This window comes from Leucoraja erinacea, chromosome 7 (assembly GCF_028641065.1).
Source record: "Leucoraja erinacea ecotype New England chromosome 7, Leri_hhj_1, whole genome shotgun sequence".
Lineage (NCBI taxonomy): Eukaryota > Metazoa > Chordata > Chondrichthyes > Rajiformes > Rajidae > Leucoraja > Leucoraja erinaceus.
In genome coordinates this window covers 38,770,219-38,787,914 of record NC_073383.1, presented here as the reverse complement: position 1 = coordinate 38,787,914, position 17,696 = coordinate 38,770,219, and the positions used below count along the sequence as shown (strand labels likewise).

Sequence of the window (17,696 nt, the reverse complement as noted above, 5' to 3'; positions counted from 1 at the left end):
CTTCAGGACCTTGCCCATCAATATATCAAATCCTTTAATCATCTCAAAGACCTCAGTTGCTTTGCCACTTAGTAGCCCACAATAAAGTGAAGCACTGACCAAATAAACAATTCACCTGGGGTTTCCTAACTTTGCAATGTCATGTGCTGCCCGGAATGTGGAAGTTTATTTTCCTTGGCCTTTGAGATCGTCTGCCATCCTACCTTATGTTGTGCATCATGGCAAGCAATGCACGGGTCGAGGAATAGTGAAAGAAGGAGCAGATGGGTGTGGGATCAGCCTTGGTATTAATTGCAGCAACACCGTATGCTCTTATTTTCCTCCACAGGGAGAAGTTGGGCCCGATGGTCAACCAGGACACGAGGGTCCTCCTGGAGAGAGTGGAGGGCCGGTAAGTGCATTCCTATTTAATAGTTAGCAGGTTGAGTTAGCTACTTTGTGACCACTCACTGGATCTCAGCCAATTGGTTGGTGCTCACTAATTAACTATTGTCCTTCCATGGTTTATCCATATGGCAGAAAACGTGAAATGTGTAAGTCGTCGTTACGTTCTCTTGCAAGCTCAGATACAATTCTCCATTGGTAACTTCATCACATTCATACCGATCTGGGCACAAAATGGGACTTGTTAAGGCCATAGGGGAAAGCATATTTTACAGAGGTTGAAGATGTTTTGCTATGAAACAAATGAAGATACTCGTCAATTTCAAAACAGATAGAAGAGATGATGTTACAGCATTGTCAGATCTATTGCTAGGTTTCATAAGATCATAAGATCATGTGATAGAGTAGGATTAGGCCATTCGGCCCATCAAGTCTACTCCGCCATTCAATAATGGCTGATCTATCTCTCCATCCTCACCCCATTCTCCTGTCTTCCCCCCATAACCTCTTGACACCTGTACTAATCAAGAATCTATCTATCTCTGCCATTAATATATAACCATATAACCATATAACCATATAACAATTACAGCACGGAAACAGGCCATCTCGGCCCTACAAGTCCATGCCGAACAAATTTTTTTCCCCTTAGTCCCACCTGCCTGCACTCGTACCATAACCCTCCATTCCCTTCTCATCCATATACCTATCCAATTTATTTTTAAATGATACCAATGAACCTGCCTCCACCACTTCCACTGGGAGCTCATTCCACACCGCCACCACTCTCTGCGTAAAGAAGTTCCCCCTCATATTACCCCTAAACTTCTGTCCCTTAATTCTGAAGTCATATCCTCTGACTCATTGGATACAGTGCACATGAAGCCTCTGCTGTATTAGAGAACAAGGAAAGGGTGACCATCCAGTGGATGGACCTCGCTCACCTCTCTCATTTCCACCATCATTTTGACAGACACGTTCTCCGTTTGTCCAAGTGCTACGCGCACATTCAGCCTGTGGAGATATTGGTGGCAAGTAGCACAGTGGTGCAGCAGTTAGTGCAGATCACCTGTGGCTCCTTATATAAACCTGCTGTTCTTGGTGGTAGAGGTCACGAAAGTGCTGTCAGAGTAACACTTTGTAGATGGCACGCACAGCTACCTCTGTGCACCAGTGGTAGAGGGGATGAATGTTTAGGGTGGTGGTGGAGGAGCTGCTTTTTTCTCGGTGGTCATTGCTCTTGTGAATCTTTGGCGCTGCATTTATACAGGCCAGTGGATGGTGCATTCCGAAACATACCTGACTTGCCTTGTAATGCTGGAAAGGTCTTAGTGAGTCAGGATATGCAGCTTCTGACCTATTCTTGCAGTTGTAATATTTATGTTACTGGTTTAGTTGAGTTACATGTCAGTGGTGACCCCAAGATATTGAATGGGGATAATACCATTGAATGTCAAGCATAGATAGAAGGCACTTGTAATCTGAAACTTTGGTGGCTTGAATGTTACTTGCCATTTATCAGCAAATGCCTAAATGTTATCTAGGTCTTGCTTCTTGCAGATATGGACTGCATTATTATCGGTAGAGTTGGGACATTCAATTAAAAGTTGTGTAATCATCAGTGCACATCCTTACTTCTGAGCATATTTCCTCATCAAGTCTGTGCTGATTCACAGTGCCGTTCACTAACTTTCCCTGCATTCTATTCTCGCTACATTCCCAGCAATCTCCCCCCTAGATTCTGTCACTTCCCTACACAATTGGGGCAATTTATAGTGGCCAATCAACACACCCAACTGCATGTCTGGGATATGGGAGAAAACCGGAGCACCAGGGAGTAATCACTGGGAGAATGCAAACTCCACACAGAAAGCACCAGAAGTCGGGATTAGGTCTGGTCAGTGTGCTGTGTAGCAGCCACTCTACCAACTGCAAGACAAACAAATGGAAGGAAGCTTGTTAATAAAGCAGCTGAAATATTGGGCCCAGAAATGCCCTGAGAAATGCCAACTATGATGATCTGACACTGAAATTATTGAGGTCCAACAACCACCTTAGTTTAGTTCTCAGGTACACTCTGGAAACAGACCCGTCCACCCACCGGATCCACGCTAACCAGCGATCACCCGTTCATACTAATTCTACATTATCCCGCTTTTTCATCCACTGTTTACACATTGTCAATTTTACAGAAGCCAATTGACCTATAAAACCGGAGATCCTTGGGATATGGAATGAATCTGGAGCACCTGGAGGAAACCCACATGGTCATAGGGAGAACATGCAAACTCCACACAGACAGCACCCGCTGTCTGGCGCTGTAAGGCAGCATCTCAATCTGCTGCGCCACTGTGCTGCCCTATGATTCCAACCATTGGAATGTTTTTCCCTTGTGTCCTCACTCGGTTAAACGCTGCCTTACTGTCATAGGCAGTCAAACTCATCCTACCACTGGAACCTACCTCCTTGGTCTACATTTGGACCAAGGCTATGATGAGGTTAGATTCTGAGTGGTTCTGGCAAAACCCAAACTGGCCTTCAGTCAGCAGCTTAATGGCGAGTAAGTGCAGCTTGATGGTCCTGTCAGTGACACTTCCATCATTCTGTGGACTTTTGAGGGTAGACCGGGTGGTAATTAGCTGGACTGGCATAGTCCTGTTTTTTTTTGTGAACTGGGCTGATCTAGGTAATAGCTATTGTTGCCTAGGCAACAATTAAGTACGTTAACTGAACTGCTGGAAAAGACACGGGAATAGCCAGAGGCCATTTAGCCCATGGTTGCTGTTTGATCAAATCATGGCTACTCTAGTTTAGTTTAGAGACACAGCACTGAGACATGCCCTTCGGCCCACCGAGTCTGGGCTGACCAGCAATCCCGGCATACCAACATTCTCCTGCGCACTAGAGACAATATATAATTATACCAAGCGAATTAGCCGACAAACTTGTATGTCTGGAGTGTGGGAGGAAACCGGAGGACCCGGAGAAAATCCACGCAGGTCACGTGGATAACGTACAAACTCAGTATAGATAGCACCCATAGTCAGGATCGAACCCAAGTCTTTGGAGCTGCAGTTAAGGCAACAACACTACTGCTGCACCACCATGCCACCCTGTAGTTAAGCTCATGACCCTGAAAGTAACAGTATTTAATTCCCCCGACCAAAGGAACCTTCAGTCTACCCAAACAAGACCATTGACCTCTGACCATCCACCTCTTTCTGGAGACGAAAGAACCCAATTTCCTCTGTTCCTTGTGCTTCCCACATTACCTTCTGGCTCCATTTACAAACTCATAACCCCTTGCTCCAAAAACACCACTTGCTTTGGGCCATATCTACCTGATTCTTCTAACATTCTCATGCTCCTGTTATATCAACCTTCTGCACTCAGGGGATTGCCAGCCAAGGCAATACATCCCCTCCACACAATCTCAACCATTCAGCTTGCCAGCCCTGCATGCTTGAATCCAATGACCAATTGAAGTTGTGGTCTTCATCTAACATTTAACATAGTGGTCTAACATCTCCACATGTGTCAACTAGAGGTCTCCTTGGTGAGATGGGTAGCCAAATCCGAATGCCGACAGATAGTAGTCCTCCGGAGAACCAACTGGTCCGGCAGCTCTCCCAGGTGAATCCCAGAATTTGATACGATACGATACGATAGAACTTTATTTATCCCAGGGGGGAATTCTAAGTCTCAGGCAGGGCAGGGAGAGGGATATTGGCACATAGTCTCCATGTATACCATTGCCATAAAACCAGCCATACTCCGTTTCTGCTCTCATTTTTTTTAGTGCACCATATGGGATTCAATAATGATAGAATGCCATACGTTTTAAAACAGACGTGCAGCACAGTGAACTATTAAAGATCAGAAACCATGGTAACCTGGCAATCTGGAATGTTCAACAGCATAACACATACCAGATGCACGGACTGATGCAGGAACGGATGTGTGCATAATTTTAACTCATGGTTGCCAAGCACTGAAACAATGAACTTAGCAGAAGTGCAGGGCTATCGTTGTAAGATTCATTGCTTAACCCCATGTAGTGAGACGCAACAGTGCCATCTGCCCCTTGGTTGATTATGGAGACCAAGCTCTTTTATACCAAAGGATGAGGGGTACCTGGCCTCTTGTTGCAATTAGAATGCAAGCTCAATGTGTATAGAATCTCCACTGAGGTTAAAATCAGGCTGACAGAGGTTCTGGGCAGTGCATGTTTAACATTTGTGGGAGTTTGTCTGTTTTGTACTCCCTGACCTGATGCTGTTCCACCCTGAGTTTTTCTTCAATTAAGGGAGGCACAGTGCAGCTGCGGTAGAGTTGCTGCCTTGCAGCAGCAGAAACCCGGGTTTAATCCTGACTATGGGTGCTGTCTGTACGGAGTTGTATATTCTCCCCGTGACCGTGTGTTTGTTCCCCGGATTCTCCAGTTTCTTCCCACACTCCAAAGATGTACGGGTTTGTAGGTTAATTGGCTTCAGTAAAGATTGTAAACTGTCCCTAGTATGTAGGACAGTGCTAGTGTGCAAGGTGATCACTGGTCGGCACGGACTCGATGGGCCTGTTTCCGCACTGTATCTCTAAACTAAACTAAACACAGTGAAGAATTTGTCTCGAAGTGATCACCAGGGCACCATTTAAATTCAGGGCTCAAATTTGGGTTTCACAAACCCAACAATTCTCGATTTCACCACTTCAAGATTTTTCGTGTTTTTAAACCTTTTTGACAATTAAATCACTCATTACGGGCACTGGTATCCAAGCAACTTCCAGTCTGTCTAGGGACATTTGGGGAAGTAATCAGAGACATTTTAATCATACATATTTTCAAAACTTAATTAGCCACAGTTTTCTCCTATCATTTAACAATCAGAGAGTCTAGTTTAGTTTAGTTTAGAGATACAGCACGGAAACAGACCCTTGAGCCCACCAAGTCCACACCGACCAGCGATCCCCGTACATTAACACTAACATACACACGCTAAGGACAATTTTACACATACACCAAGCCAATTAACCTAAAAAACCTGTACGTCTTTGTCAAGTCAAGTCAAGTCAAGTCAAGGTTATTCGTCACATAAACGTACGAGATGTGCAGTGAAATGAAAAGTGGCAATGCTCATGGTTTGTGCAAAAAACAAACAAACAAACAAACTACAAACAGAATGGAACAGAATCACATATTCTTTTACATGTTACCTTTTGTGGGAGGAAGGAAAAAGAGAAAAAAACCCCCCGGCAATTAAAAAAACCCAGTAGAATGGTACAGTAAAGTTAGTCCCTGGTGAGGTAGGAGTTTACAGTCCTAATGGCCTCTGGGAAGAAACTTCTTCTCAACCTCTCTGTTCTCACAGCATGGAAACGGAGGCGTTTTGTCATATCCTCAGAGATGTGGACTCCCAGGTATTTAAAACAGCTCACCCTATCCACAGTATCCCCATTTATCCTCAATGGTGTGTACGTCCTCGGATGATGTGCCCTCCTAAAGTCCACGATCAGCTCCTTAGTTTTTTTGATGTTCAAGAGGAGGCTGTTGTCCTGACACCAGAGTGCCAGATCAGCCACCTCCTCCCGGTAGGCCTTCTCATCATTGGCTGAGATCAGCCCCACCACCACAGTGTAGGAGGAAACCAAAGATCTCGGAGAAAAACCACACAGGTCACGGGGAGAACATACAAACTCTGTACAGACAGCACTTGTAGTAAGGATTGAACCCGGGTCTCCGGCGCTGCAAGTACTGTAAGGCAGCAACTCTACCGCTCTGCTACCGTGGCTGCCACAATAGAATCATACGACACAGAAACAGACCCTTCTTCCCAACTTGTCCAAGCCGACCAAGTTGCCCCTTCTAAGCTAGTCCCATTTGCCCGTGTTTTGCCCATATCCCTCTACACCTTTCATATCCATGTATCTGTCCATAGAGATAGTGTTTGCCAAACGCTAGTAAACATGATCACTGCCATTCTGGTATTTTTGGTTTTCTTTCTTTCTTTTCTTTTTAAATCTTTTTATTAGCTTTTTTTCCAAAAACAAAAACAAAACAAAAACAAAACAAAAAGAATAATGATAAACATAACAATGATATTGATACATAGGGATGAGGATTACATTAATAACAGGTATAACCTAAATATGAGTCCAGTATCAAAAAACACATTGAATATAGACCTCCCGGCCTCTATGTAATTATAGTTAAATGGTTAAAAGAAAACATATATATTTTAAAAAAAAAGATAAAAAGAAAAAAAGGAAAAAAAAGGAAGAAACAAAACCCCCCTAAACTAGAAAAAAAAGCAAAACAGAATCTGAGCTGAGAATTTCAACAATTTAAGTCCCTGTTTGTCATCACATCCGTTCCACCGTATAAAGGTAAAATAATTATTATAACAGTTGTGTGAAAATGTTGAATAAATCTTCCCCAAGTCTTATCAAATTTAACCAAGGGTTCAACAATGTCACTCCTGATTTTTTCGAAAGTTAAACATTATATCGTTTCAGAGTACCAATGGAGTGTGGTCGGAGGGTTAGAGTCTTTCCATTTAGATAAAATAGATCTTCTGGCGATTAATGTGGTAAAAGCAATTAGCCGATGGGTGGAACGGGACAAATGAATAGAATCTAACATTGGAAGCCCAAAAATTGCAGTAATAGGATGAGGTTGTAAATCAATACCTAAAACTACAGAAGGTTTCTTTCCAACATTTTTCCAAAAGTGGGCAGGACCAAAACATATGGGTCAGTGAGGCCACTTCAGAGTTACATCTATCACTCTGTTTTGGTTTTAATCATGAAATATGACTTGGTTACAATCTATTCACCTCTCCGTTTCTAATAGTCCATGAGCAGTTTGGTGGTTTGCGTTCCGGATTGGCTGTGTTTTACGTGATAGTGATCCAAGATTTTGATCTAAGAAGCAAAAATAGACTTTTGAATTAGGGTGGCAAGTGACTTCAATGATTCAATTATATTTTATTATAATATATAATAGTAATTATATGTATCTAGGTACAGTGAAATGCTTTGATTTGCATACATCCCGGTAAAACCATGCAGCAGACCGCAACTAGGCAGTACACAAGTGTTGCAATGTTTTGGCCTTGACAAAGTGACAAAAGTTCATTGAACATTCCTATCTACTACCTGCCATTGCACGTGGCAACAGCCCCCCGACAGGTTCCCCTTTGTTCTTGTTGACCTTCCTCGGCTCTCCGACGGTCCACCTCTCACACGGACAGCTCTCCGACGGTTCCTCACTCTTGACTTGGACGGTGGTGCTACTTCCATACACCATCCTTTGGCCATCGGGTCAGCGGAGACTCTGTCAAAGAGGAGCTGCCAACTTGCAGTGAAGTGTGCTGCAGATGAGATACAGTGCAGCCAAGCAGCACTAATGGCAGAACAAGTGAATGGTGATGCTGGTGGATGGGGATGACTACAAAGTGGACAGTTTTCTTTCAGATGGAGTCAGTTAGCTTTTCGTTTTCTAAATATTGTACCTGCAGACATCCAGTTAGCAGCAAAGTCCTGTGTCAGTCTGATGTTTGCTAATCACACTACATGGACCGTGTGGCCATCTATTCCCACATGTCCTGCTTGCTGTGCTCTGCAGTGACCCTTTACTTTATTTTGCCTCAGGGAGAGTCTGGCCGTCCTGGACCCAGGGGATTCAAAGGAGACATGGGACCTCCAGGACAAGAGGTACGTATTGTGTACTATTATTGCTGATGGCCATTGTTGACATAGTTAGGTGTTTTGCTAATGTCTGGGCCCTAACTCGGTCACTAATGCCACTCTCTCGACTGAAATTAACTGTGTACTACACCACTTGGACCAGGTCCACCCCACAACCAGCACCCATCTCATCCATACTTCATTAATGACTAAGCTGTTCTTGACTCTTCCATAAAAATTCTGAAAATGGGGGCACGTCCCCTACGCCAACCCATGGGTGAGAATCCAATGCTAGTCCAGTTTAATCTGCAAATCCCGACAACATCTCATCAGTAGCACTGCCATTACCATTTGTTGACTGGTCAGGTATGTGCAACACATCATGACCAACATTGACTTGTGTCTTTGTTCAACAGTCTCCCAAAGATAAATGACTCCATTTTAGTAAGGTGAGGAGGAGCAGTTTTTCTGTCATGCACCTGAAGACCAGCTTTTTCCTCTGGAATCCTTTCTCTCTGGAAATTGAACCTACTGCTCCCTCCCAATTGTCCAAACTTTATTGGGGATTGTGGCAATCACCTAATGAGTGCACATTGCAATCAGTGGCTGGCTTATTTGGTCCAAGCTGAACTCTTTAATGCACCGGTCTCCTTTAAACTTATGAATGAACCTCAGAGAGATCCTGAGAGTCAGCAAATGCTAGGAATAGATTGGCTGAGATAAACTGGCATAAATATTGATAAGAGTAATATTTGTCAAGAGGAATCAACGCCCACTGTCAATGATCCCTATTGGCTGGGACATGTCACTTCGGAGAAGAATGCCACCTAATATGTTTACTGAGATTGCCGAGAAAAATGTGCACATGCCAGTCAGCTGCTGTAGTGACTGAATCCTCCAGAATTCAATTAATGGCACCTTGCACACACCTTTTTTTCATATTGGTAGCTCAGTTGACTAACGGATTGCACGTGGAATTAAAGGACTGACTAATGTTGTTTTCACCCTGCAGGGGATCAAAGGACCAAGTGGGCCACAGGGATACCCTGGCGATGCAGGCCCAATGGGTGAAATGGTAAGAACTAGAGGCAGAAGTGGCAAGTTCAGACACATGAGGACTGTAGTGAAAGAGAGAATCCTACTGAGTCTTTTAAATGAAGCAGGAGTAGCATGACTGTAACCCCACCTTACAATGGGGTTACTGCCATGCAGGGTTCTCTTCTTGTTCATTCCTGGGCCTGGGTAACACGTCAGCAAATATTGCTCGTCTTGACAGGCTCTCCTCCCGACAGACTCTCCTCCTGAACTACTGTCATCTGAGCCGGAAGGAATGTTGTTGGACTGTGTGTTACGGGATTTGAGTCCCTGAAATGGTCATAGGTAATAGGTCCCCAGTACGGCGGCTGTTCAAGGTACAGCAAAACTTGCAGGTAACACTTGGGTTCAATATCTCTGGGGTGGAGGTTGGCGAGCAGTGCTAAAGAAGCTTAGGGAAGATGTTGAGGTGCATTTGGAGGTGGACGACACTGCAGCCTTATGCATTGATGGTGGCGATCTGAGGTGGGAAGTGTGGTGGCAATCTGTGTGCAGCTATGTTCTGGGTGGTGTTAAGGTTCTCCAGTGTTATTGAAGCCATGCTTTTTACATGGATCAAAATTTCCAGTAGTTCCAGCACTCTCCATCAGGTCTACAATACAGTCATGTCCATTATTATTGTTTCTCCCCTGCTCCATTAAGCTGCTCTGTCTTGGTCTCGGTAAAGTAGACACAAATGAAGTCCACGTGGATTACAAATCATTTGGAAGAGATTTATAGTTGAGATGGAAGAGTTGACATTAATGTCTTTATAGATTCCTAGAGAATCATAGGCCTACAGCGCAATTACAGGCCCTTCAACCCACCAAGTCCATGCCGACCAAGCAACCAGTACACAAATCCTGCACTGATCCCATTTAAAAGAAAATATTCTTCCCACATTTCCAACAATTCCTCTCAAATTCTACCACTCACTGACACACATGGAGCAATTTATAGTGGCAAATTAATCGACCAAATCATGCCTTTGGTACATGCCTTTGGTAGGAAATCATGATGGTGAATCTGTGAAATTCATTGCCACAGGTGGCTGTCTTTGGGTACTTTTAAAATGGAGATTGATAGGCCCTTGATTGGTAAGGGTGTCAAAAGTTACAGGGAGAAGGCACGAGAATGGGGTTGAGTGGGAAAAATAGATCAACCATGATTGAATGGTGGATCAGACTCAATAGTCCGAGGGACCTAATTCTGCTCCTATGTTTTATGAAACCAATCCAGTCACAAGAGAACATGAGAAAACTCCACATAGACAAGTCATGTCAGGATTGAACCCTGGTCAGTGTAATTCTGAGGCAGCGGCTCCTCCAGCTGTGCCACTATACCACAGGAATTTCAGTTAAAGGAAGGAAAGGAGATGGAAGACATGGTTGGGGAGAAGTTGAAAGAGATGGAGCAGATTAAGGGAGCAACTGAAAATGAAGTGCACTTTGTCATTTATTCTCTTACAATAAATCACAGACTAGTTCTTAAATTATGGGAGCAGAATTAGGCCATTCGGCCCATTTTATTCTCTCTGGGATTAAAGCAATGCAAGTGAAGGAGAATGTTATTCAGCTGAGAGTCAGATCAGTATGAGTTTTTTTATTAATGACCATCAGTTCAGGAAATAAAGCAGAAATCCAGGTCATGAATAATGCATGGCAACCATTCCAAAAGAACACGCTGATGACAATGACAATAGGCAATAGACAATAGGTGAAGGAGTAGGCCATTCGGCCCTTCGAGTCAGCACCGCCATTCAATGTGATCATGGCTGATAATTGCTGAGCCTCATAGTGATTGTGATGGCAGGACGGGGAATTGCGTGGAGTGGGATTTAGCAGGAAGTGACTCTGTTCTCTGGCACTGCTCTGACAGAGGAGATTCAGCTGTAGACTGAGTTTCGTGGCTCAGGGGCTCTTGGACTCAGGCCCTCTCGCACAGCTTTCTTTCCAGGCAGATAAACAAGAGAGCCACAGATTTCCCTCCTGACCCTACCCCCACCCCCTGGGAAATGGAAGGTCAGGGAACTGAGTCACGGTGTCCTCCCCACTCGCCGACCGGAACGGGCTGGGGTGGGCTGGTCACTGAGGAAGAGCTTTACTCCTCCGCAGTTGCTAGAAGCCTGGAGTACGTGGCTGTGTCACAGGAGGGATGGTTGGATGAATGCCTGTGGTTATAGTAACTGGATAGCCATAGAGAGGCCGTGAGTTTGGATTCCACTGCAGCTCGTTCCAAAACTGAAGGCAATAAGTCTGGTGTTTTTTGAAGAAAGGAACTGCAGTTGCTGGTTTTAAACCAAAGATAGACAAAAAAAAACTGGAGTAACTCAGCAGGACAGGCAGCATCTCTGGAGAGAAGGAATGGGTGACGTTTCGGGTCGAGACCTTTCTTCAGACTGAAGAAAGGTCTTGACCCGAAACGTCACCCATTCTCTGGTGTTTTGTGAGTTGATGGTAGATATTAAGCAGGGAAGCTGTTGGATTGCTGTAAAATTAGGTAATGATAGAAACCAACAGCACAGAAATGGCCCAACTTGTCCATGTTGCTGCCTGCCTATGCTAACCTCTGTTGCCCACGTTAGCGGGACATTTCACATCCCTCTTTTTGAAAATATTATCAAAGATGCTGGCAGGAAGGAACACATTGGACAGCAGACACATCAGGTTACATCATGGGATCTATCTACTGCTAGTTTAGATTACAGATGTCTACGTTAGCCAGTGGATACCTTTCCATGTTAACTGCATCTCCCAGCACTTGGTCCAAAGTCATCTGTGCCTATGTAATTGAACTCCTTGTTTAGACACTTATTAAATGGTGTTGGCATAAATCTCTGTTGTCTACTTTTATCTACCTCTCCTATAGGGAAAGGTTTCCTGCAATATGCCGTATCTGTGCTAGTACTGCCTTATCTGTACCGTCGTTTTACTCTCTCTGCTCCAAAGAGAAAATCCTTAGTTTCTCTGCTCATAATGGAACTGTTGTGTCACAGGCAACATCCTGCTGAATCTCCTCTGCACCCCCTCCAACGCTAACATGTAACCTGTAAAATCGCTCGCGGCCATTTCTCATTGGATTTGGGCCAAAGTTATTTTATTGCCGACTTAGACTCATTTTCAGTGCTAAACACAATATTTTCTCGCAAACAAAAATATCTATAGTCCAAGATCTGGACCCCATTGTTTCTGCAAACGTGAACATTTAAATATTACAGTAGGAGCTAAATTACAAAATGAGACTAAGGGGTTCATGTAGAAAGAATTTCAGTAAAAACTATTAATGAGCTGACTGTTTCTTTGTTTGAATCATTCAACATCCACAGACCACATTAAAAAAAAGTTAGGATTTGACCAGATGTCTTGGTACTGCTGTGGAGGTCTGTGGTATCTTGTTACTGCTGTATAGGACTGTGAGGATACCTCCGGAGTGTGCAGTTTTAGCCTCCCTATGTGAGAAAAGGTGTTCTCAGAGATCACAGCCTCGGGACATGGAGAGTATGTCCTTTACGACTAAGGTGAGGAGAGTTTGCTTTACCAAGAGGTTGATGAACCTGTGGACTTCTCCACAGAGGGCAGTGGAGGCCAAATCATTAAATATGTTCAAACAGGCGTCTATGGGCGGCAATCTATTTATGGGTGACTGTTAGTCAGTATGGATACATGGGCCGAAGGGCCTGTTTCTGTGTTATACCTCTCTCACAAAAATTAGTGCCTAAGAGTGTAAGGGAGTGAAAAAGACTGGAAGAGGAAACTAATCTGTCATGATCTGCTGTGCTGAATAGTGGGCTGTTTTGACAACTCTATTTTCTATGATTTTCTGGATTAGAACGTTTTTTCTGCATTTGGATAACTTGCTTTTCTTTTTCGTCCTTTTTCTTACAGGGAGAACATGGAAGCCCAGGAAATGGAACCAGGGGCCCACCCGGATTCCCCGTAAGTGGCGAGCCTTCCATATGATCGATCACTTCATTATTATCCCCTACTTTCACATTCTGACATTGTGTTCTTCTAAAAAATTCAGAGATTTTCAACTACAGAGAAAGATAGGCCAGCGTTTACATTTTACATCTAACCCACAACCTCCCAAAACACTAACAGCATGTGAGGTATTTTATGTGAACACAATCGATGACCAAATTCTGCACAACAAGCTCCCAGAACCAACAATGCAATGATGAAACCATTTTCTCAATGACTTTGCTAACTATTGTCCAGTAGTTAATGGGTAGAACATCCCCACCCTCCTTGAACATTATTGTGGGGCAGGGTTTATTTAATATGATACTGAGAGGTGGGATGGGGCTTTGTTTAAACTCATCTGAAAGATAACACCTCTGACAGTGCAGCACTCTGATAGCACAACACTGGAGTGTGTTCAAGTCCCTGGAGTGGGGCAGATCCATAGCCTTCTGACATAGTTGTTTTACTATTTAAATCATTTATACTAGGGTAGCTGCATGGCCTAAAATGGGCATAAGTCTCTTAATGGATCGAGACAGGACTGAGTGCATTGATGGCTCCAGTCCATGCAAACTTAGCTGACCCAGCTTCATAGCAACCACACCCACCCCAGCACAACCCTCCAAATTAGGAGAGGATCCTATCCCATCCCGCCTGCCAAGGGTCCCTGGTGTATAAAGCACAGAAGATTGTGGGAGATCAGTTAGATCTTTATGCTTATACTTTTAATGGAACAGTTTAAATCTCCGTCTGACTGCCAGCAAAAATATGTTTGAATGCAAGTTGATAAATGTGATAAACATTCCTCTTCTCTTCCCACAGGGAATTCCAGGGCCGCAAGGATTGCGTGGATCCAATGTAGGTTGCTGCTCTTATCTCATGACTGCCATAAATCTTGTCACAGATTCTGCTTAGCTCTTGGTTAAAGAGTTTGCATGTTTTTCTTCCATTCGCGTCACTACAGTGGTGAAGGTGCCCTCGTTCCCACCATAGATCAGCCAATAGCAAAGTAAAACTGCCCCATATCTCCAGCAAAAACCTGCAAGGAACCACCAACCTCCAGTCCAGTTTATACGACTGTTTCAAGTATCTAGAATATTTAAGTATACAGGGAATGAGACAAAACACAGAATTAGACTAAATAGTTTGTGTGAAATTATTTCAGTATAGACTTTAATGAGCTAAAAGTTTTCTGCCACTTAATAGTTACAGACCAAACCAAAAATGTAGTCTCTAACTAGGAACTGATGGTGTTCCAAATGGCTGTTGGGCCACAAGTCTGCAAGTTAATTGCAAAATGTTAGTCTTTTATGACTGCTTTGCGATTTGTGTTTTCATATTCCATGACAGAATTCACTGAGGCATCATAGACTAATACATTAAGGTAAATGCCAGTCAAGTCACATTTATTGTTATATGCATGTACAGTTATGAGGTGCAGGTACAATGAATATACTGCATGCTGCAGCATCACAGACACATAGATTCAGATAACACACAAAAACATAAATTACACATAAAGTCTACAAGACAGTGAAAAGATTAAGACGGTTTCATATAGCAAAATGCGTGCAAAAGCACACAATTAGAAACAAATTCACGGTAGTGCAAGAGATAGTCCATAGTCTTCTATTGCTGAGGTAAGATCAGGGTTACACAGGTGGTTCAAGTACCTGATGGTTGTAGAAAAGTAGCTGTTTCTAAACCTGGTGGTGTGGGATTTTAGGTGATTGTGCGGTGGAGTGTGCCCATTATAGACCAAGCTGAGTCCACTGCTCTTTGCAGCTTCTTGCATTGGAGTTGTCACACCAGGCCAATGACCATGCAGCCCTGTCCCATCTGGAGACTGTTGTTCCTGTTCACCTCAGATCTGGTAGTAACCCCCCAGAGTATTGTGAGACAAGATATAATTAAGGAAATAGAAACAGCCAGTAGTTTGCCCTGGGGCATTGATACACGAATGCATCAAAAACTGACTGGTGATAGAAAGTAAATCCTTGAACAAGCATTATCCCAAGGACTGGTTGGAACATCAGCACCATATGTTGTAATTGAGGTGAGGAACAATGCAAAGAAAAATAATAATGAGCATGAGTACAAGGTAGTTCACTGCAAGAACTTTCAACAGAGGCCAGTGCATCCTCACACTGTTCCAGTAAAGGGGGAGGAAGTGGAATGTGGGCAGATAATCTGAAGGCCTTCCATTGAAGATGAGTGTTTCACCCTTGGGATCAGGTTCTGTAAATGTTAATGGAAGAAGTGAGAAGCAATTGAGAAGTGAGAAGAAGTGAGAAGCAATTGGAAGGATCCAGGGTTGCGCATTGCACATTGTAGCAGGGCTATAGGGTGTTCAGAAAGAGCATTCCCACTGGATGACTGCAAGGAAGATGGTAGCCATCCTCAATAGAGGCACAGATGCTGCGGAAAGTGCAGCCAGCAACCAAAGATGTTTCAGGTGGAGGGAAGGAGGAAGATAGACACAAAATGCTGGAGTAACTCAGTGGGTCAGGCAACATGTCTCGAGAAAAGGAATAGGTGACTTTTCAGGTCAAGACCCTACTTGGAATGAGTGTCATGAGATAGGGAAACTAGAGGTATAAAAAGGTATGGAATAAATCAGAGCCGGCCTGATGACCAACAGTGGAGCCCACAATGGAAGAAAGAAGGTTAGGAGGAAGGGGAAGGAAGGAAAAAGGGAGGAAGTGAGACAGGCAAGGAGGATGGGAGGACGAGGAAGTGAGGCCAGCAGGGATTAAGAGAGAAAGACAAGGAGGGAGGGAGGAAGGGGAAGAGGAAGGATAGGAGGCAGAAAAGAGAGGAGGGAGAGAAAGTGGGGAGAGAGAAAGGAAGGGAGGAGATTTGCATTTTAATCTTTAAGTATATGTTATGTAGGAAGTGCGAGAGCAAGGACTGATTGTGCTGATTAATTTTAGGGACGTTTGTTGGCTGTATACAAGGGAGCACTATCCTGCTTTTCTTCAAAGTAGCGACACGAGGGAGTAAATGGGGTCGGGTTCATCCACTGCAGCTAGAATTTGTCAGACAGCAGACAATTTGCAAACTATAATTGGAACCTGACACCCCCTTCCCCTCCCCCTTAGAATGGATAACAGTATTACAATCTGTCTGAGAAGCTTCACCAGAAACCCAAAAGCACAATGACTGAGTTAAAAAAATAAAATGCAGAAGATAAATCAGCCTGTTAGTTCCTTGCTGCACATGAGTTGTTCATTATCTCTGTTTAAAAATACATGGCGGGATTCTGACAGGAAGTCAGAAAGACGGCTCCTCTCCTGACTCATGTTTTTTGCTCTCTCTCTCTCTCTCTCTCAGGGAACAGAAGGCTTCCCTGGTCCCAAAGGCGATGATGGTGAACCAGGAGACCCAGGGTCTGATGTAAGTACAGTGACTTCAAAGAGCTGTTTGGCAAACTTTGTTGTTGGAGAGAATGTTTTTGAATGCGATTCAGATCCTTAAATCATTCAGCCTGTGTTGCTTTCCACTGAGACCTCATCAATGCAAGGTAGGTATCCGCACTGGTGTGGCCTCCCTCAGGAACATGAGAATGACCACATGACTTGTTTTTGGGTTAATGTTTTGTAGCGCTGAAAATTATTTCCAAACAAACATCTCTGGGAGGTTGCAGATGTTGGAATCTGGAACAAAAACAAACAGCTGGAGGAACTCAATGGTTCAAGACACTGCATCTGTAAACAAAGATATTTGGATATTTTAAACTCAATTTACACTCAACTATATTCATTGTAAATGGAAGTGGTTAGTACCAGAACGTCTTGCAATGAACCCTCGGGCATGTGTTGTCCATGCATGAACTGTGAGCCTCTGAGAGGAGTAATTAAACACAATAACTTTCAATTTTTGCCCAGAAATGTTGATGTTCTTCAATGCGTGGGCATGTGAGAGAAAATTGTTGCAGGGGAATAAGTGGGGAAGTGACAATAGACAATAGGTGCAGGAGTAGGCCATTCGGCCCTTCGAGCCAGCACCACCATTCAATGTGATCATGGCTGATCATCCCCAATAAGTAGTGGGATCAACAGAGTTGCTTTGAGAGCCTGACCATGAGACTATATGAGAAACTCATATATGGTGCTAAGCGCAATCTGCTGGATGATTTGTGGTTCGGCCCTCTCCCTCTAACAGTTTGTTTTTTGCTCAAAATTTCAGCACCTGCAGACTTTTGTGTCTGCATAAAAGAGCAAAGTGATCTGAAACCATCTCTTCCCTCCGAAAATGTTAAACACACATAGATAGCAACCTTTTTTTTAATGTATTTATGTTTTGATCAGCCTTGTTTAAAGGCAAGTATTACCCCTATTTAAATTAGTCTTTCCGCCAATTTTGGTAATGATCAGAAGGAGTTTGTTTGATCTCAGAAGAAGCAAGGCGCCATACGAAGCTTTTCCGCTCCTCATTCACTAACAGCCTTCACTCAGATCTTGTCCATTTGTCTGATGTGTATATCAACTATTTACCAATCTTCGCCTTGGACTCACACTGTGAAAAAAAGAGGCCCTTCGGCCCATCATGTTCAGGTCCATCATTAAGCACCCACTTGCATCAATCAAATTT

General features: G+C 43.7%; 1 protein-coding gene across 1 annotated transcript in view; it reads left to right on the top strand.

The window, feature by feature from the left end:
* Nucleotides 1–17,696, top strand: part of col6a1 (collagen, type VI, alpha 1) — a 68,418-nt gene that overhangs the window by 30,067 nt on the left and 20,655 nt on the right. Inside the window, exons 20-25 of the mRNA XM_055638316.1 lie at nt 329–391; nt 8,032–8,094; nt 9,080–9,142; nt 13,026–13,076; nt 13,926–13,961; nt 16,437–16,499. Coding sequence (XP_055494291.1) covers nt 329–391; nt 8,032–8,094; nt 9,080–9,142; nt 13,026–13,076; nt 13,926–13,961; nt 16,437–16,499 — 339 coding nt within the window. The remainder of the gene's footprint in view (nt 1–328; nt 392–8,031; nt 8,095–9,079; nt 9,143–13,025; nt 13,077–13,925; nt 13,962–16,436; nt 16,500–17,696) is intronic.